Genomic DNA, 20,443 nt, shown 5'->3' on the forward strand with positions numbered 1-20,443 from the left:
GTTGTCGCCCGCATACTGCCAATAGTAGTACCTGCACCGCTACTGTCGTTCAGCGTGAATATGACGTGAGGTTTGTAGGAGCGCTTACCTCTGCGCATGTGTAGAAAGGACGAGCTGGTGGAGGAGAGAGGAGCGGAAGAGTCTGTCAATTATAAACATGGTGAGTGAAATTACACTTTGTTTTTGTTTTGAATGCTATATTTCTCCCTCACCAAGATAATATTGTTTCGTGGCCGCACTGAACCAAACGTAAACAGCGTATTGAACGAGCTGCTCTGTATTGGCGGTTTTCTAGATTAGCAACAAAAACTGGAGCTTTCCTCCTGTACCGGTTTCTGTTCATTGTTGGATAGGCTGAAAAGCAGAGGGTAGCTGCAGCAGCAAGGTCCCCGCTGCGCACTGCACGGAAAGCGGATACCTGCGCAATCGAGGGCCGTGGATTGACGAGGCCTGTGTGTGCTAAGCGTTAGATGCTACCACTATACAGATTAATGTATACGAATATTTTCATAAGCATCACTGCAATGAGTGGCATAAAAATAGCACACTATATAACTGTATAACTAGCTGTCTATGATGCCAATTGTGTTTTATGCTGGACTACAATTAATTTATCTAACAGCCAACTAGTTTGCTAGATAGCTGGCTAATGTTCAGTCGCTTATTCGCCTTGTAACAACCTTTGGAAACTTGCTTACTAACATTGGATTAGCCACCATGAATTAAATTAATGCGAGCGGATTGGTGAACACATGTAGTTTAACGTTTGTTCACGTTAACTGTGTATTAATGTTACGCTTGCTATAACTTGCTTGCTAAATAATGTTCATGGGCAAAATCGCATCTAGGTCGCTGGCAAATAATGTGATGTAACGTCAGGGGTAGCTACCTAGCAAGTTAGCCAACTTACCTGGCCAGATAAATAATGTTGAACTGTTGGCGTTAGTTGGCTATCTAGCTACGTGGTGCTTCTGCTATATTGTTATGTTAGCTCAAGGAAGTAGATCCATTTGATGTATTTGTACAAGAGCTGAAGAAAAGCATGTTGGGGACGCACGATCAGAAACAGAAACATGATGCACTCGTCATCGGTTCGGACAATAAGCCATAGTTTCACAGTTTTACTCGTTCCTATCGCACTTGCAGTTTTGCTGTGCTGCTCGGGGCTCGTCTTAATTTTCCCATTTTAGAACACAGGTGAGAAAAGTAAATGTTGGGTTAGTATATGTGCTGTTTGGTAAGCAAGCTGGGTTTTCTGCCTTCTTAGGATCGTCCAAACCGCTTGCTAGTTTTGTTAACAGTGGACATGCCTTTTTAAAGTAAGAAGATTGGTTAGCTTTTTTTGTTTGGACGTTTCACTGCCACCTTGGAACTACAGTGTCATTCCGTTAGCTAACAGCAACAGGGTGCATTTGCGCACATGATACTAGAAAGCTTTCAATGGAGTTTCCAGGCTAGCTGACGCTAGTGTGTTCTTCCCGCAGAACAAGCTGAAGTCGTCACAGAAAGACAAAGTGCGCCAGTTCATGCTCTTCACACAATCCAGTGAGAAGACTGCGGTGAGCTGCCTGTCACACAATGACTGGAAACTAGACGTGGCCACAGACAATTTCTTCCAGAATCCGGAGCTCTACATTCGCGAAAGTCTGAAGGGAGTTTTGGACAGAAAAAAGTTGGAACAGCTCTACAACAGATACAGAGGCAAGTACTCTACGGGTGTACACAGTTGTTTCTAAGTGCAACTAAATAACGGTTTGTTGTGTTACTGTTCATGGTTTTCACAAGCACAGGTTTTACTTATTCAGCGGTGAGAATAGCCATTTTAAACAATTAAATGTGTTGCTTGCTGTTTTATGTAATACACACTACAGGTACACACATTTTAATAGCACATAGCCTACCTCAGATACTGCCCATATCAAATTCTTAACTTAGTATTATGAGGTGTACAGTACATTGCACGTGTAATGCTAAGCGAGTCTTTAAATAAACCCAACATTAAGGTAGTATTACCCCTTTCTTTCCACCGTAGAAATGAGATGAGCACACATGCACCGTTCGCAGTGTCCTAACTGTTTGGACATTAACTTGCAGACCCTCAGGATGATAATAAAATCGGGATAGACGGGGTGCAGCAGTTCTGTGATGACCTCGGTCTGGACCCCGCCAGTATCAGTGTTCTGCTCATAGCCTGGAAGTTTCGGGCTGCCACGCAGTGCGAGTTCTCCAAGCAGGAGTTCATGGACGGAATGACGGAGCAGGGGTACGTCCGCCCGCCAGTTTCGCACGCGCTTAGCGCCGTTATTTAACCGTGAAGGCGGTCAGGACTAACAGATCACTCAACGCATCGCTCCGTGCATCACTCAACACAGCGCGCAGTACATCACATACACTATGTGCCTTTTGCTGTCTGCTGAAGACTGGTGTCGTTTCAGTTGCAAATGTCTGCTGCGAATTTCCCTGTCTTGTTTTGCTTGAAGGCTAATGTTCTCTCTGAATGTACTACGATGTCTTTCCCAAGGTGCGACAGCATAGAGAAACTGAAGGCACAGCTGCCAAAAATGGAACAGGAGTTAAAAGACCAGGGGAAGTTTAAGGACTTCTATCAGTTTACATTTAACTTTGCAAAGAATCCTGGACAGAAAGGCTTAGGTTTGTATTTCTGCATCTGCTTCTCCCACGCTCTTAATTTGTGTGTTTGGTTTCGAGGTCTGTTATACTTTTATTGTTATCACAGTTTTTGTATTTAATTTTCATCAGTGTTTTGTGTTTGCAGATTTAGAAATGGCCATTGCTTATTGGAATTTAGTATTTGCAGGAAGATTCAAATTCTTGGACCTGTGGAACCAGTTTTTATTGGTAAGTCTGTTCTTTTCACGTGCAACCTTTTTTCCCCTCTCTTTCCATCCATTTTATATTTGTTTAATTTGAATCGGGTGGAGAATTTAAGGTGGATTCCTGCGATAATGGTGCCTGTGCTCTCAGTACGGGAGCTGCGGGTTCAAATCCAGCCCTGACTGTGTGTCTTTTCAGTGTGAGTGTGGGCCTCCTTTATGTACTCAGGTTTCCTGTTAACACTGTTACTTGGCAACACTAAATTGCCCCGTTTATGTTTGTATTTGCCTGTTTGTGTGTGTATCCTTATTCGATAGCCCTCAGGCTCACTGCTTCAGTAAGCAGTATTATATATTGGGTAAAGGCCTGTTTATTGATATGCACTCTCCACACCTGTGCTGTGAGTTAATGTGCAGTGATATTTAATTGTTATATTTAAGCGCTTGACGTGGATGTGATTTACTTCCTGTCGACCTCTCCAGGAACATCATAAACGATCGATACCAAAAGACACGTGGAACCTCCTCCTAGACTTCAGTACCATGATCACCGATGACATGTCCAATTATGACGAGGAAGGTGAGTTGGGTAATGTCGTTCCTGGAGCTGAGTGGACTACACACAGCCTGAATGCTAGACTGTGGTGGCACAATGAGCCTAGTTAAGACGATAACGTTGTGATTTAAACGTGATTCTCTGCTGGATTTTTATTTTTTGTTTCTTAGGAGCGTGGCCGGTCCTCATCGACGACTTCGTAGAATTCGCGCGGCCGAAAATTGGGACGAAGAGCACGACAGTGTGAGGGGCGGGGCCGGGGGGAACGTGCGTAACTCCGCGCGAGCGGCTGGCGGTGGGACCAGTGGGTGCGGCACGCCGAGCCGGACTGGGCTGTGGGTCACGCCAGGGCGGAGAGTCACAGCACACGCTCCGAACACATCCTGACTCCTCCCACACGTCCTGACTCCTCCCACAGGGGGGCGGGGCTCCTCTGTAGCTCCGCCTTCCTTCTGCGGTTGCTCCGGGCAACTGAAGCTCAGTCTGCACCCTGGACCATCCCTCTGGTTTTGTTTTGTTTGTTTTTTTGTTGGGTGGACGTTGGCGCAGCAGCGACTGTGTTGTTCACGCGGAGCACCACTGCGTCTGACCCCAGCCTGCGCCTGCAGACGAATGGCATTTCCACAGCGCAGCCCCGCTTCGCCATCTCCTTTTCATTTTAAAAAGATTAAAGAAAAGATATATATTTAAAGTGTATATGCATATATACATTTACGTATAAATAGTGTATATATAAATGTATATATTTATGTACACATATTTGAGTGACAGACCAGTACAAAGCATTCATTGTAGCAACTTTTGTTATTGAACAACCGAGTTCCGTTTTGACACAAAAAAAATAAAGTTTGGTTTAGTAATGAATGCTTTCATTTGGCTAAAGTGGATTCCATTTGTTGCTCTGTCAGTAGTTATTTGTGCTCGTCTGACACTTGTGTGAAGATTTTCTGTCAAAGCCTTTGTCACTGAAGCTGCGATCACGTGTTTTAATTTGTTTATTTTGGTTTGTACAAAGGAGAATGTGGAGTTTGTACCTTTTTTTTTTTTTGAGCGTTTGCTTTTGCTAAAGATGTTGGTTCCTGTAGTGGCTCTGTGTGGGTCCCGGTGGGGCTCCTGCCTGCAGTCTGTTGCACAGCGAACTGAAATGCCAAAACGCTGAACTGGAACAGCATTGTAAGGACCACTCTGATTGGATAAACCACCTGCCCAATGGAAACGCTCAGCTGCTGCTGTGGGGATTGAGGGCTGAAGGCCTGGGTGCTCACAGGAAGCAGTCACCCGCCTGCATGTTCTAAAAGACAACAAATCACCTTTCAAGTTGTACAAAAAGAAACGGAGGACTTCTGATGTTGGAGGAATCCTTCCAGCGAGACGAGAGGACGTCCGTTGGAAAAGTGGGCTGGACCAGTCCAGGTTTAACCCACCCTTTTCTGTTCTTTTCTATGTTTAAGTATAAAGGGGATTAACTTGTCGCAGTACGAAACGGGCGTGGCAGCAGACGGTACATGTGGAGGATAGATGCGAAACGTCCCAACGTGCGTGCACGCCCACCAGCTCCGCACAACGCTGCCTGGACTGCCATTGCGCAGAGACGCCATCTTACACGCAGGCAGCCGGACCAGAGCACCCAGAATGCTTCTGAGATGAGACGCCATGCACATTCACCCCGGCTGTTACAGACCAGGACAGGCGCTTGAGTCGGTGAATCTGTGGGATAGGCCCCTCCCCCTGAAGCTGCAGCTTGAAGGCTTGTGACTCTGCAGAGGAGATATGAACTTTAGGTGTATGATTTCCTTCTATTGTGTGGAGAAATGGATCGTAAAAATTCAGTTTTATTTCATTCATACTTAAAAAGAACAGAAAAAAAAACTAGTCCTTGTACTTGCCTGTGTGGTATGTGTGGTCCAGAATTTCTGGCTGACAGAAAGACACCTTGTTCACGGTCTGAGCTGTATGTCCTAAAAGTCATTAGAGTGCTACTGCATTGTTATAATTACTGTGTAATTATAAAAAAATAAATGGATTGAAGCTTGAAGTGACGTTATTCTCAGAACTGTGACGCTTGCAGCTCTTAGCAGCAGTGTGCTTTCAGAACAGGAGCCCGCTGTAGAAATGCACAACATACCTGCCCCAGCACACAGGTGAGCTGCAGGTGTGTTAACATACCTGCCCCAGCACACAGGTGAGCTGCAGGTAACATACCTGCCCCAGCACACAGGTGAGCTGCAGGTGTGTTAACATACCTGCCCCAGCACACAGGTGAGCTGCAGGTAACATACCTGCCCCAGCACACAGGTGAGCTGCAGGTAACATACCTGCCCCAGCACACAGGTGAGCTGCAGGTGTGTTAACACCTGCCCCAGCACACAGGTGAGCTGCAGGTAACATACCTGCCCCAGCACACAGTGAGCTGCAGGTAACATACTGCCCCAGAACTAGGTGAGCTGCAGGTAAATCCTGCCCCAGCACACAGGAGCTGCAGGTCTACCTTGTCCAGCACACAGGGGACTGCATGGTAACATACTGCCCACACACAGGTGAGCTGCAGTGAACATACCTGCCCCAGCACACAGGGGAGCTGCAGGTGTGTTAACACCTGCCCCAGCACACAGGTGAGCTGCAGGTAACATACCTGCCCCAGCACACAGGTGAGCTGCAGGTAACATACCTGCCCCAGCACACAGGTGAGCTGCAGGTAACATACCTGCCCCAGCACACAGGTGAGCTGCAGGTAACATACCTGCCCCAGCACACAGGTGAGCTGCAGGTGTGTTAACATACCTGGCCCAGCACACAGGTGAGCTGCAGGTAACATACCTGCCCCAGCACACAGGTGAGCTGCAGGTGTGTTAACATACCTGCCCCAGCACACAGGTGAGCTGCAGGTAACATACCTGCCCCAGCACACAGGTGAGCTGCAGTGATCCTGTTGAGTATTATCCACACAGGTACTGTACAGAAGTGGATTCTGGGACAGCGATTTAGGTTCCATGGCTCCTCACACCATCTACAGCTGCACAGTAAAACGGAATCACCAGTTTTCAAAGTCTTATTTTTCATACTTTTTTTTATTCCGTAAATAAATTGTTCTCATATACATAAGCAATAAAACAGCTTCACTGACATAATACAATTAACATACTTCATTTTGAGATTTACTGAAAATGACAAACCAAGAATAATCATAATTTAAAAAAGTTGATACATCCGATGGAGCCCGAGGTCCAGGCAGAGTCTTATTGCTAACAATCAGTTTCCCAGTTAAACATCCCTTCTGTGAATGGGGCGGAGCCTGTGGAAGTTGGATAATTAGCATCTCCTGGACATTAAATAGTTCAACATATGCAACTGACTTCAGTCGTGACAAAACTCAACTAAAAGTACCTTCATGAAAATGACCAGTTCTTTGGAAACTTGCTTTAGCTTAGACAAATTACTAGTCTCTATTGTAATTTAGACATTTCAAAACCAGCCTTTGAAAAGACAAGGCCAGTCGCTCTCTTAGTTCAGCAGTGGAACTTCAATCCTCTGCGATTTGGAAGCTGAGCCAAAACCCAGGAAAACATCCAAAATGAGCAGCACCTTCTTCAGCGTTGCACTCCTACACTAAAGCACAGGGCAGGCCAACTGCCTCTTAAACCGTGACCACAATCCAACCTTCACTTTGATATCGTGTCACTGCGTCAACGGTGGCCAGTTTAAAACGGTTGTCTCGGTAACCTCCTGCACCCAGCCAATCGCTGGCCTCTCTTAACGGTGCTTTCTGGTTTCTGGAACCTTCCAGATCCAACCAAGAGAACAGTGTCCCCTGACTCTCCTTACGCACAGAGGTGGGTCTGTGGCCCTCTCAACTTCAGATGAACTTCACGTGAACACACACGTTCACACGCACGTATGCACACACACACACAGTGAATGAGTGGTTAGTAACAGGAAAAAAAAAATACACACAGCAACCAGATAAAATGCAAATTAAATGGTGACAAACAATGAATGAGGAAAATAAAACAATGCAGTTTGAGATGTAACAAAAACAAAACCAAAGAGAAAAACCTGTGCAAGTGACTCAAAACTGTAGTTTAAGTACACATGGACTGTCCCCTGGCTGATATCTGCGCAAGAATTTCAGCAACAAGTTCCAACAGAGCACCAAACTCAAGTGCCGAAGTCTCCCAGCTCCTATGTCTTCATACCTTAAAAATCAGGTACATTAAAATGGGAAGTATGGCTTTAAAAAGGACCCCATGTTTTCCTCAGGAAAGTTGGTGGACCTTCAGAACAGTCGGAGGAGAAAGCAGCAGTAACTAACGGAGCACAGCGGGCCGGATCCTTCCGGCAAACACACGCCCAGCTCCCGGCTTTGGTGCCGATTCACTCCCTTCTGTTACAGAGGAAGCGGGGAACACCACTGCCCTTCCGGAACACCGAGAGGAAGCAGGGAACACCACTGCCCTTCCGGAACACCGAGAGGAAGCAGGGAACACCACTGCCCTTCTGGAAAACCGGGAGGAAGCGGGGAACACCACTGCCCTTCTGGAAAACCGGGAGGAAGCGGGGAATGCCACTGCCCTTCCGGAACACCACCGGCGCTCAATCCTTCACATTATTCCCGGGAATTTAGTTTGCCGGCACCAGCGGAAGTTTGGAAAACACGGACCACGGGCTCCACCGGAACTGCTTTAGCAGTGAGTGGACTCCACAGGCGAGAGAGTCAGGACGCTCCGGTCGTTCGAATAGAAGGGGTCCAAGTCGCTCCAAGATCTAAAAGCAGCACAGAGACAAGAGGGTTTGGCATCGGACAAATGAGCGGAGAGATTCACGCCTGACTCCCATTCTCCTTCCAGCTCTCCTTCCCCCCCCCCCACCCCCCACCTCTCCCCCCCTCCATCTCTGCCACCTACAACCTGGATCAGTCTCCCCTGACCAGTGGACCAATAGCGTGAGGCCTGTGTCCTGTGTGTTGCTGTGGGAGGGGCTAGGATCAGTTAGCTCCACCCCAAGCCCCGCCCACTCTATATAATGACCCATAGCGCAGACTTACTCAACGTGGAGTGAAAAGAAAAGAGGTAATGGGGAGATGCTAGCTGTTAGCACAGTGATGGAACATGGATGATGGATGACGTGAACACGTATGACCCACGCTTCTCACACGCTCGTGCACACACGCGTGTTTCCTCTGCACGACATCAGCTACATACAACTGATCCTAATCGCAAAATATAATTTCCTGGTGGTTTATGTACACACATAATATATAAACACAGTTTTAATTGTACAGCGTTATAGAAAAATACAACAGAAAATATATGGTTTTATTTAATACCATATCTAATATCTTGACAAACAGTTTCATATAGCTATCTATATACGGTAAAAAAGTCTATATCTATATATATATATATTTGTTTTTAAGCAGAGCATTACTTTTAATAGCCCTTGAAAAAAAAAGAAGACATCTTTCATAGGTGGAAAGGCACCAGTGCCGTGTTAAATACAGTAGCACCACCAGGGGGCGCAGTTTCCACTCCACTGGCCAACCTCCGCCATGACGCTCAGCGTCCAGATCTGCCTCATTCAAACAGAACCCATGCACGCGTTTGTGAAGTACCAGATTCTCTTCTGTTCTCTGTGGATGAGAGAGTCCTGTTTTTTTCTTCCAAGTCTGAAACCGTCACCTTAATGCCCCAGTTAGAACGGCCTAACAGTCTCACATATTTATATAATCTCTCAGACAACCGTTTTAAGACCCGTCACACTCTGCAATGCGCATTCAACAGCACGTCTAACACTCGTTCCCCGCCCGAAATGCTGAATCGCTCTGTTGGAGGGACGTGAGGGTCTACCCGTGTCACCCGTCCCGAAAAACCTTTAACAGACACAGAACAATACGCAGCACACAACATGTCCGTTCCCCTGCCAAACCAAACATAGGCAGATTAAATATAACTGCAGACCTCTGAGATGGTACAATAATGTTTTACACCTTGACTGGCCAAACAAACCGTAAAAAAATATCTGAAGAGGATGAGACAGAACACGGGACTATAGAGGAGGGACCTGCGAACAGAGTTATTAAAAACACAGCATGTCTGTTCACTCCGCGTACAAAAACACTACAGGCAGGCAGCACCCATGCGATCGACTCCCTCTGTTCCCTAAAGCACCTATAAGGCTTCAGATTTCAATAAAAAAAGATGCGATATTCCCGGGACAGGACAGATGATTCCGGCGCGGGTTTTTTAAAAAATCCCCTCGGCGTGTTCCGGCATCTCGGCTGCGGAAGCTTCCGGAAGCGGCGGCGTCAGAAAGAGAGCTTTCTGCTGTTCTGCACTGGGGTGCAGTCCCCCTCCCCTCCTGTGGGTGGCAGTGTTCTAGCATTAAGACCGCTACGCGTTTCTGACCGGGAGCTCATGATTATCCGCCCAGTCCTGGAGCACCTGCACAGGCAAGATGGACATTTAACGTGGGGGGGGGCGGGGGCTATGAGGAGAAGGCTGAGGGGGTGTCACAAAAGGCATGCCGTCATTCCCGTCTCCATAGAAACACGACAACGTTACTTTGGCAAGTCAGAACCAAGGAACCGAAACACTAGCGAGGAATGCTACGTCCTCAGCAGGAAGTAGCACTCACTCCCAGATGTGCAAAACGTCTCCTGTTTCCAGTAAAGTTCATTCAACGAGGATATACTTTTTTTTGGATAAATAAATGTGTTTTACATCTCGTTTCTTTTCACACAGAGAAAGACTGTGCCTCTAAAATCAGCCGTGCGCTAAGAGGCTAACACACAAATCCGACCGCAAACCGACCGCAGACTCCAGGAATGCTGGGACCGTTGCAGAAAACCGAACACAATAAAAACGCGGGTTTTGGAAAGACGGATCCGCCAACACTGACATGGGGCGGTACCCGCTGCAGGTGCATCCCCCTCGCCCGCGTCGTGAGGAGCATCGGGAAGCACGAAACGGATCAGCGATGCGCAACAGAAACCGGATTCTGGGGAGAGGCCAGCGAGCCTGTGCGCTCCGCCCCCTCAAACAGGCCAATGGGAGCCCTGGAAGCCGGACATTCGCTCCCTGGCGCCCCCCACAGGCTCAGAGGGGTACTGCGGCCGGCTCGTAGGGGGCGTGCCGGCAGCACAGGCTGTGGAGGGAAACGTCGCACCTGCGGACGTGGGCGGGGTCACAGCGACTCATCACGCGGTCCACCAGCCAGCCCAGCCGTGCGGTCCCGCCCTCCCCCTCCGAGAAACAGCACAGCGAGTCCACACAGCCGACGCCCCGGCTGGCCTCAACAACCTGCAGAGGGGGGGGGGGAGAAAGGGGACCGACGTGAGACAAGATTAGCATCAGCCCCGCCCTGAAGGAAACAGTGATCAGTCACATTTCCAGGGAGGGCAGAGAACCACACGCACACACACACTCAGTCTCTCTCTCCCACACACACACTCAGTCTCTCTCTCACACACACACACACACACACACACTCAGCCTCTCTCTCTCACACACACACTCAGTCTCTCTCTCACACACACACACACACACACACACACTCAGTCTCTCTCTCTCACACACACACACACTCAGTCTCTCTCTCACATACACACACACACACACACACACAGTGATAAGGAGGGCATGCGTGGTGCTGGTGCAGTAACAGAAAGGGGCAACGCTGTGGTGCTGCTCCAGACCTCCGAGCCGAGCCGAGCCGAGCCGGGCCAGGCCAGGCCAGGCCAGGCCAGGCCGAGCCGAGCCGAGCCGGGCCGAGCCGAGCCGAGCCGAGCCGGGCCGAGCCGAGCCAGGCCAGGCCGAGCCGAGCCAGGCCAGGCCGAGCCGAGCCAGGCCAGGCCGAGCCGAGCCGGCCCAGAACAGCTCTCGCTCTGGAGCAGCACCTCCCATCTCTGTGCTGAGTGAGCTGCAGAGGCCTTAAAACATGAGCAGATAACAGGAGAAGCCCATGAGGATGGAGGGTGGGATGAAACTGCAGGAGCAGCGTAAACTGAGCCAAAGTCGATGCCCCCCCCCCCGGTCTGATCTCTCACAGCAGAGCCTGCGTTTCCCTGACTAAGCGCTAAGCTGACTGCCCCCCCCACAGCGCCACGCTTCAGACAGGTCCGGAAGGAACAGGTCCATCTAACCGCAGACTGCTGCAGTGCATCACACCATGCCCAGCAGAACCTTCACCCTCCCGATTCTACCCAGAACCTAGAACCCAGACCCACCGCGTCCTTCACTACTAAACCTATAACCCCGCCGGGCTGCCTGTACCTGGGGGGGCGGGGGGGGGGATTAATCTTCACACTCGCGCTGTTTTATGTGAAGTTCTCATTTTCCTCCTGAGGCTGAGGTCACGGGAAATCTGAGCACATTTCAAGGACACGGCCAAGGGCCAGGATACCGTATATTATTTAATCAAGAGACCCCGTGTGTGCGTGTGTGTGTGTGTGTGTGTGTGTGTGTGAGTGTGTGTGTATGCGTGTGTGTGTGTGTGTGTGAGTGCACGTGACAAAGGCTGACCACCGCCTTTATCCCTCATCTACACTGTACACATGAAATACAGGGAATGAACACGGTTGGAAAAAAGATGATGCATTAAGTTACTCAACAGAGGAATGTCACAAGCTTTTTACAAAGACATACTCAGTGGATAGCAATACTATTTCAGAGCACTAGTGGCATTATGTTGTCACTTTGGCACTTAAACACAAAATTTTTAAATGCCTCCAAATATGAATAATAAAAACAATTATGTATTCAAGTTTCAGGGTCTTTAAAATGTTTGTTTCTGGGTTCCAAGACAGCCTGTAATTTCAAGGAAATCTCATTCCTAGTAGACGTTTTTAAATGGATTTGACATTTATGAAGTAGCAGATGACAAAACTGAAAAGAGAAAAAAGCATTTGGATAAAATAACTCTTTATTCAAAAGAACAAGGCAAACAAAAAGATGAAAAACACAATATGATTTCTGACGATATATATAAAAATAATTTACGTAATGTGGTATAATATGTTCTGTACGCGTTTTATGTATTTGTTCACTTCTGAAATGTATAACCACAGCATAGGCTTAAGAAGCTGGTAGAAGGCTTGGATTCGCTGGGAAATCCTAAACATGCACAGAAAGGAATCCTTACGCACACGCGTCGCTGTTTTTGGTTTAAACCAATTTCACCAGAACATTCCTGGGATTGTTTTTCAGAAATGCAGCCCCCCATCCCCCCAATTTGGCATTTCCCACAGAAAAAAAAGCTTGGATTCCACGGCGTCAATGACTATGACAACAGATGGCTATGAAATAAACTTCATATGCCATAATATGACCAAATAACCTGTCAAGCAAAATGATTTGAATTAGCTAAGACAAACCTCGGTTATGCAGTTTCACCCCAGCAAGTCTCAGTCAGACATAGACTTCATCCCAAAAACAACAAGAAACTCCTCAATCATCATCATCATCATCAGTTCAGGAGACACCGCCCAGGTCAAAGGACCCCAGGACACCACTGCGGTGTGGACAACGATGATCTTCTGATGGGGTTTAAAGGCAAACTACGAGCCTGCATCTCTCTCTGTGTGCTCTGATGTCACATCCCTGCACGATCTGAACTGAGCATGCTCAGATGTACTACCGGCGTCTACGAACGTAAGGCATGAGCCAGATTGAGGAGGGGTTCAGTGTGAATAGAGCAGCACTGATCTGACAGTCCTTAGGAGTGGCTACGAAGTCACAGAATAGTACAGCAGCACTCCCCCACCCCACCCCCCCCAACCACAATCTTTCACAGAACCACTGTGAGCATATGCAAGCAAGGCTGTGAGCCCATGCCACTGTATGGTGACAGCACTGTTTCCAGGCAACTAGGAACTTCTTTAGCGAGCAAGGATAACCAGAGGTATCCAAAAGGATAATTACAGTCTCTAGATGTTACACGCAAAGAATGTGGGAAAACCTTCTGAAAATGTGAAATGGCAGACAACTAGCCCAGTGTGCTACTAGTGGTGCCAGAGGCACTTAACTGCATCATAAACTCAGTGCTCGCTTCCAAGATCAGAACAGTCTGTCCTGCTCTAAATAAACTAGTGATAATTATCTGGCCACCATGTATGTGGCTGACAGGGCTACGTGCTAAACACAACCCTACGTGCTAAACACAACCCTGGTCATGGTGAACACAACCCTGGTCATGGTGAACACAACCCTGGTCATGGTGAACACAACCCTGGTCATGGTGAACACAACCCTGGTCATGGTGAACACTCCTGTCTGGCGTTCAGGTGTGAGCTGAGCACGCCTCACTAGCACAACGCAGGGAGCTCAACACCAAGCCATCCTCTCTGCCTTCACTGCCTTATCAGTCTAAATACTGCTTTCTCCCCCCGTCATTAAAACACGAAAACGGATAAAATCCCATTTTTCTCATTTCTTTGTAAAAACCAGAAACAGCAAGGCTTAGTCATAAAGTAAAAAAAAATATTCCAGAGAAAGACAGACAGATGTCGCAAATGAAATGAAGAAATGCTGCATCTTCAGGAGGGGTGGAGGCATAAGGGACAGAATGGGCAGAGGGGGCGGGAGGGGGAGTTCACAACATTAAGGACAGAGGACCAAACACGCCAGCATTTCCCCACGGTTGCCCCCCCGCCTCCCCTACAGTCTGTAGGCCGGCTGCTGTACCGTGCTGGGGGGGGGGTTGAGGATGGGGAGGGGGGGTGGGGTAGGAGTGCATCAGAGGGTGAAGACAGGCTGCTGATGAACTCACAGGCCGGGGGGGAGGTTGACGATGGGGGGGGGTTATAGGAGTACATCAGAGGGTGGAGACAGGCTGCTGATGAACCCACAGGCCCTGCCTGGGAGCTCTACCTAGTTCTGGGGAGGGGGGGGAGGGGGGGCGGCTAGCAGTTGCCGATCGTTCTCCCCGGGGTCCCCACTTTCAGCAGAGTCATATTCTGAGCCGAGCGAAACCTTATCCTCTTCCATCTGGAAGGACAAAACAGCGGTGAGCGACCCAACGGCGGTGAGCGACCCAACAGCTGTAAGTGACCCAACGTGGGTGAGTGACCCAACAGCGGTGAGTGACCCAACAGTGGTGAGTGACCCAACAGCGGTGAGCGACTCAACAGCTGTGAGTGACCCAGCAGCGGTGAGTGACAACAGAGGAGCCAGAAAGCCTCTGAGGCTGCTGTGGAGGTTCCACCGAGCGATTGCGCTCCGGGACGTCCCAACAGGTTACGAAGCCCGCCCATGTGGTCCAACAGGCCAGCGATCCGCAGGGCAGTCCTCCAATCACAGAGTATGAAGCCCAATGAGACGCCTCATTACAAACAGGCCGCTCGATTGGGCATGTCGAAAAATAAAAGCGATTTAAGAAAATTCTAAATTTGAGCGGTCCCTGAACATGACAGAATACTGTCACATTAAACCACATTAGAGCACAGCACAAGAGGCTTTCTGAGAACAGCTTCACCGTTCACTAGGCATGCCAATAAAAAATAAATATAACAATAATATCTTTTAAAAATCCACATGCATCCTTTAAAAAAATGCAGTCTGGATTTAAAGTGAAATGCACATCAGTTACCAGGTACCAAATGGAAGGATTTATCACGTGCTCCCTGAGTACGAGCAGGCAACTGTGCAGCTGAGTCTAAGAGAGCAGAGCTCCCATGCAGCGACAGGTCTGCATGCGCCAACATGCGCCATGCGCCAACATGCGCCATGCGACAGTAACGGCCAGGAGGAACCTGCGCGCGTCGCCATGCAGCGCGGGGCATGCAGAAGCAGGCTAGTCCATGATTGGGGACAAGGGGGGGAGTGTACAGGACCGAACCACTGTGCCATGCTAATGGGGTGGGAGCCTGAGAGCTGGCTAACATGCAGGCACTTTGGCCCACGTCTGTCTGTCTGTCTGTCTGACTGTCTGTCTGTCTGTCTGACTGACTCTCTGACTGTCTGACTGTCTGTTCGTCCGTCCATACCGACTGCTGGTTAGTTTGTCCTGCTCATGCAGATGGGCTGGGGGAGCTGAGGGGGGTGGAATGGGGGATCTCTCCTACTCTACCTAATCTTCCCCAGCTGGTTCTTGGCCCTGGTCAGGGGCTGCAGGGCGATGAAGTCGTCCTCTATAGCCACTCTGCTGGAGTACATCTACAGCAACACACAGATCAGCAAGGAGAAAGAGAGACACACGCTGGTCAGACACGCACACGCGTGCGCTCACGCATGCACACACGCACACTCGTGAATGCACACGCGTGCACACACACGCACGCACACGCGTGCACTCGACGCTTACTCTCCTCTGTTTCCATCTCTCTCCCCTCCAGGTGAGGGTGACGACATCATGGTGCCGTTTCGCAGAGGAGGCGCTGGAGAGGAGACGCACGGCAGAGGAGACGCGTGACGCCGCTGACCATCGCCTAGCAACCAGACTAAAATATGCCGGTCACCGGGGATGCCACGGACCATCGCGGGGCAGCGGCGTTAAAAAGATGCGGAACTATAAACAGATCATCAGCACTGGCTCCTGGCAGTCTGATTCTTACGATGATGAAGATAATTCTGATTACTCTGCGCTTCCCACTTTCCCAAAAATGAGCCGCTTAGATTGCCTGCCGTTAAATCACTTCTGCTCAGAAAACCATTTTGGAAACAGTAGTGTAGGTTACAGCGGGTAGTCAGTAATTTGCCCAATTCCTACTCATGACCACCTGTGAGGGACTCAGGCCACTGAGCGCACCTGTGAGGGACTCAGGCCACTGAGCGCACCTGTGAGGGACTCAGGCCACTGAGCGCACCTGTGAGGGACTCAGGCCACTGAGCGCACCTGTGAGGGACTCAGGCCACTGAGCGCACCTGTGAGGGACTCAGGCCAGTGAGCGCACCTGTGAGGGACTCAGGCCAGTGAGCGCACCTGTGAGGGACTCAGGCCACTGAGCGCACCTGTGAGGGACTCAGGCCAGTGAGCGCACCTGTGAGGGACTCAGTCCAGTGAGCACACCTGTGAGGGACTCAGGCCAGTGAGCACACCTGTGAGGGACTTAGTCCAGTGAGCACACCTGTGAGGGACTCAGGCCAGTGAGCACACCTGCGAGGGACTGGGGACCGGACTGTTTCCACTCCAGTGTCGGCTGGCCAGGTGAGAGCCTGCATCATGTGTGGAGCTCATTGTTCCATCATTTTACACCTCTAGAACAGATAACGTCTCCTTATACGTCTGTCATAATAAACGCCTGTTTGTCTATATCACTGTGCGCTCAACTGGGTTTTCTTTCGGGTTGAGGTTATGGATTAGTGTTACTTCCATTATCATAAACCTGGTTATTACATTACATCCATTATCATATACCTGGTTATTGTAACACAGGATCTTGGGACATAACGGCACACACACACACACACACAAATAAACAAACACACACACATGCATCACCTCTCCACTGGGCACTACTGGTGATATGGGCACTCTATTTATTTATTTATTTTTTTAAATCGAGCTGATTATATTAAGCCATCCATTTCTGCCATCCATTTTTTAAATTGAGTGACTTTTTAAAAAATGTAGTGGGCAAAGGGCTCCCTATAAGTGGATGTCTTCTTTCACAGTTAAAAGCCCCTTTACTTTATCCTTCTGTTTCCAATTTACAGGAAACAGTTTATAATTAGGATACTTTTACTTTTTTTTTTTTTAAATGCAGCTCAACACAATAACCCCCTCTGATCTGAACACACTTCAGCTCAGTGGAAAACCCAAACCTCAGCCGTGAGACCTGAACTTATTTCAACTAAACCACCTGACCGAGTTTTAAGAGCTTCTGTTAGCGGACATGCTAAGACAAGCAGAGAATCAGCAGCAATTTAATTTAGATAAACCTCAATCTAATTTACTCTCCAGTCCAGACTCTCCCTGTGGAGGCCAGAGGCCTTATGCCAGATTAAAATGCTTTCTCCTGTTTTATCTACAGCCACTCTCCTACACTGTAGCGGGGGGGGGGGGGGAGGGGGGGGCTTTAACACACCTAAGATTTACATTTCATACCATCTCCCTAAAATAAGCGCACAGAGCGCGCGGAGTGGTAGCAGCGTGTAGTGAGTCCTCCCGACCTGCAGGGGGCGGAGCGGGACGTCCAGGAGCACCAGCGCGAGCGTGAGAACCAGCAGGCCAGAGAAGAGTCCAGGTGTGTGTGTGTGTGCAGGTGAGCAGCGTGTAGTGAGTCCTCCCCGACTGCAGGGGGCGGCGGTGTGCAGCCATGCTGTGAGGAGAGAGAGGGGCCGACGGTGCTGCGGCAAACGTCCGCGGTGCTCAGACGTTCCCGCTGAACGAGGCTCGTTACCAGCGGTGCCTGACGCTAGCGCGCGTGGGGTTAACACGTGGGTGGAGCCTACAGGAGGCGGGGTTAACAAATGGGCGGGGCCTACAGGACAGACAGGGGGCGTGGCCCGGGGGCGGGGCCTGGCGGCGGGCGGCACTTGCCTGGGACTTCTGCGTGCTGGTTGGCTGCAGGTGCCGGTACAGCACCTTCTTGATGACGTCGGGGAACAGGCAGCTCATCACGATGATGATGATGGCAAACCAGGCCGAACCGCTGGACAACAGCTGGACAAAGACGAAGTACATGTCCTGTGTGTGCAGGAAGGGCCTGGTGGAAGGGGGAGGGGAGAGAGATGGAGAGAGAGAGAGGAGGGCAAGAGCAGAGAGTGGAGAGGGAGAGGGGAGAGCGAGAGATCAAGCTCACTTAGAGATCCACCGTTTTAGCAAGTAACAAAATACTGAAGTGTAATAAATAAGCGTTGAATTTTGCAGAGTAAGAATGCGGAAAAGATGTTCCATAATAACCCCTCGGTTTCTCTGCGGTTTGCACTCTGATTCTGCTGTTCCTGATATCAGACTGAGCTCCTCTGAGCCCTCGCACACGCCTGGCACTGGCACAGTTTAAGTGGGAGAAAACGAGGTGGGATTTGAGGGTTTTACCAGATGATTCCCCCGTAAAACAGGGAGAAGATGAAGTAGAAGGCGATGGAGCCCCAGGTGACGAAATGATTGATCCACGTCCAGAAGTGAGTCTCCAGAGCCAGCTGGGGACAGAGGAGGACAGGTGAGGCGGACAGGTGAGCGCCCCCCCCCCCTCCCCAAAATACACACAGGGGTGCAGAGCATTCATCGTAAACTACACTGCTACAATCTTCAGCATCGAGAGTTCAGCACAGAATGACTTGATCATTTCCATGTCATAAGTGAACCCCATACTCCTGTTCAAACTACACACATCTTAATTCACTTTTAAACCATTATCTCTTCCTCAAAGACAGATTACTGTGGATTAACTTACCTTCAGTGTCACTGTTATGACCATCACAGTGAAAACCAAAGTGCCAAATGTCCAGTTTCCAAACATCTATAACGGCGGGAAAAAAAACTCTTAAGAGGGGCAAAGATCCAAGAATGCAAACATTTCACCTGCATTTTGTGTTGCATTTCAGCACATTTACAGAATAAGTGTTCGCACTGCAGTACGATAACGAAATGACGTGTCATTTTGGCACACTTATGGAGTAAATGTGGCGTTTCAGGAAGCATACAGAACGCGTGTTTGCATTTCAGCAGGCTTCCGGAATACGCGCTCACATTTCTGTGCGCTCACGAGTGACACAACACAATGTTGACTTGCTAGGGTGGAGGCTCAGGTAAAAGATGACCTCATCGGTCCGTGGCGGGGAAGAGAAACAGGAACACAGAACCGAGCTGAGCGACTGGGTTTCACAGAAAGCTGGAACACCCCCCCGTGAGTGAGGTGGTGAGACGGGCAGCGGGCACTACGGGAGGATGGAGCGGGCGGAGACGCAGGCGACGGAGGCGCAGGGTTAGGAGAGTGCGTGCAGCAAATAGAGTCCACTCTTACCAGCTGTCTGTTAGCTTTCAAAATCTGGAGACATGCAGAGCGTGGAGAGAGGGAGGGAGGGAGGGAGGGAGGGAGGGAGAGAGAGGATGAAGAGAAGAGGTGACACCGTGAGAGAGAGCTTTTCCACACTTTTCCCTTTTCACACACAGGGACTCAGCAGCAATGTAGAAACCCCCGGGGAGAACGAAAAGAGAGGGAGGGGGCAGCAGCCGGGGAGGGGGGGGGGGGGGAGCAGGGGGCAGGGGGGGGACCCCACATGGAATTAAAATTAAAAGGGAGACCAGGGAGACCATGCCACTGCTGTCTGCCCAGAGCGGGGGGGGGGATCCCCGTCCTTATGCACCCCAAAACCAGCACAGGTTAAATTCACCTTTAACAGAAACTCTGCATCTGGGCAGGTGAGAGTCTATTCAAAATAGCGACTTCAATTAAAAAACTAAAATAGGGGGGAAGAGGAAGGTGCAGCGAAGATCCTGCGGCCTAGCTCAGGACGGGGACGTCCCTCCCCTGCTCTACACAAACACGCTGCCTGTCAATCACACCACAAGACTCACTCATAAAAACATCCACCGGACCTTTCTCTCAAAGCAGCGTCATTCTGTCCAGAATACCCCTCAGTGTTCCCACCAATGAGCAGCAAGCGCGTGTTTTCTCCTCATTAATTAGGAAGCACTGAGTTTTCAGACCCTTAATGTCTCTGGTGCAGCTGGGTTTACTGCAGAACACCTGTACCTGCTCTCAGCTGAGAAACACAGCAGACTGTGCACACGTGTGCTCAGAATGTTCTTAACTGAACATTCTAATGATGATGTCACAGTCACTACCAGTGACTGAAAGCAACAGAGTTCTAGAACACTGATTAGAATTCTGAAAAGCCATTAAAAACCTGCTCTTCAAAAGAGCTAATATCCACGCTGCTTACAACACTGAAGTCCTCTGTGTCTGGCAGAGACATTCAGGGTCTGAAAAAATCATCATTTCCTGATTAATCAGGATAAATCTGATAAGATTATTCAGCAGCAGATCACCGCGTGTGCAGAGTTATTGGTTTACAGTGAGTCAGCTTGCAGGATACGCCTGCCGGAACCAAAGCAAGCCAACACCTCCCATTAGTCACAGACCCGCGCGGCAGCCAAACCCACGCGGTCAGACCCA

At 49.5% G+C, this 20,443-nt stretch overlaps 2 protein-coding genes across 4 annotated transcripts in view; one reads left to right on the forward strand and one right to left on the reverse strand.

Annotated features, from left to right (window-relative positions):
- Positions 1–20: 20 nt before the first annotated feature.
- Positions 21–5,425, forward strand: LOC135252187 (DCN1-like protein 1). Of its 3 annotated transcripts, none has more exons than XM_064329996.1 (7): positions 21–160; positions 1,485–1,701; positions 2,095–2,263; positions 2,522–2,652; positions 2,777–2,859; positions 3,318–3,414; positions 3,561–5,425. In XM_064329996.1, the coding sequence occupies exons 1-7, from the start codon at positions 158–160 to the stop codon at positions 3,635–3,637; spliced, it is 777 nt and encodes a 258-aa protein (XP_064186066.1). In that variant the 5' UTR covers positions 21–157; the 3' UTR covers positions 3,638–5,425. The 3 variants fall into 3 exon arrangements, with proteins under 3 accessions (XP_064186066.1, XP_064186068.1, XP_064186067.1); XM_064329998.1 differs by lacking the exon at positions 21–160 and adding an exon at positions 313–452; XM_064329997.1 differs by lacking the exon at positions 21–160 and adding an exon at positions 893–1,197.
- Positions 5,426–6,439: 1,014 nt separating this feature from the next.
- Positions 6,440–20,443, reverse strand: part of atp11b (ATPase phospholipid transporting 11B) — a 43,761-nt gene continuing 29,757 nt past the window's right edge. The window contains 5 exon segments of the mRNA XM_064329999.1: positions 6,440–8,151; positions 10,552–10,685; positions 17,863–18,028; positions 18,361–18,464; positions 18,719–18,784. Of these exon segments, the coding sequence (XP_064186069.1) occupies positions 8,070–8,151; positions 10,552–10,685; positions 17,863–18,028; positions 18,361–18,464; positions 18,719–18,784 (552 nt within the window). The 3' untranslated portion in view covers positions 6,440–8,069.

Source organism: Anguilla rostrata, chromosome 4 (genome assembly GCF_018555375.3).
Source record: "Anguilla rostrata isolate EN2019 chromosome 4, ASM1855537v3, whole genome shotgun sequence".
NCBI lineage: Eukaryota > Metazoa > Chordata > Actinopteri > Anguilliformes > Anguillidae > Anguilla > Anguilla rostrata.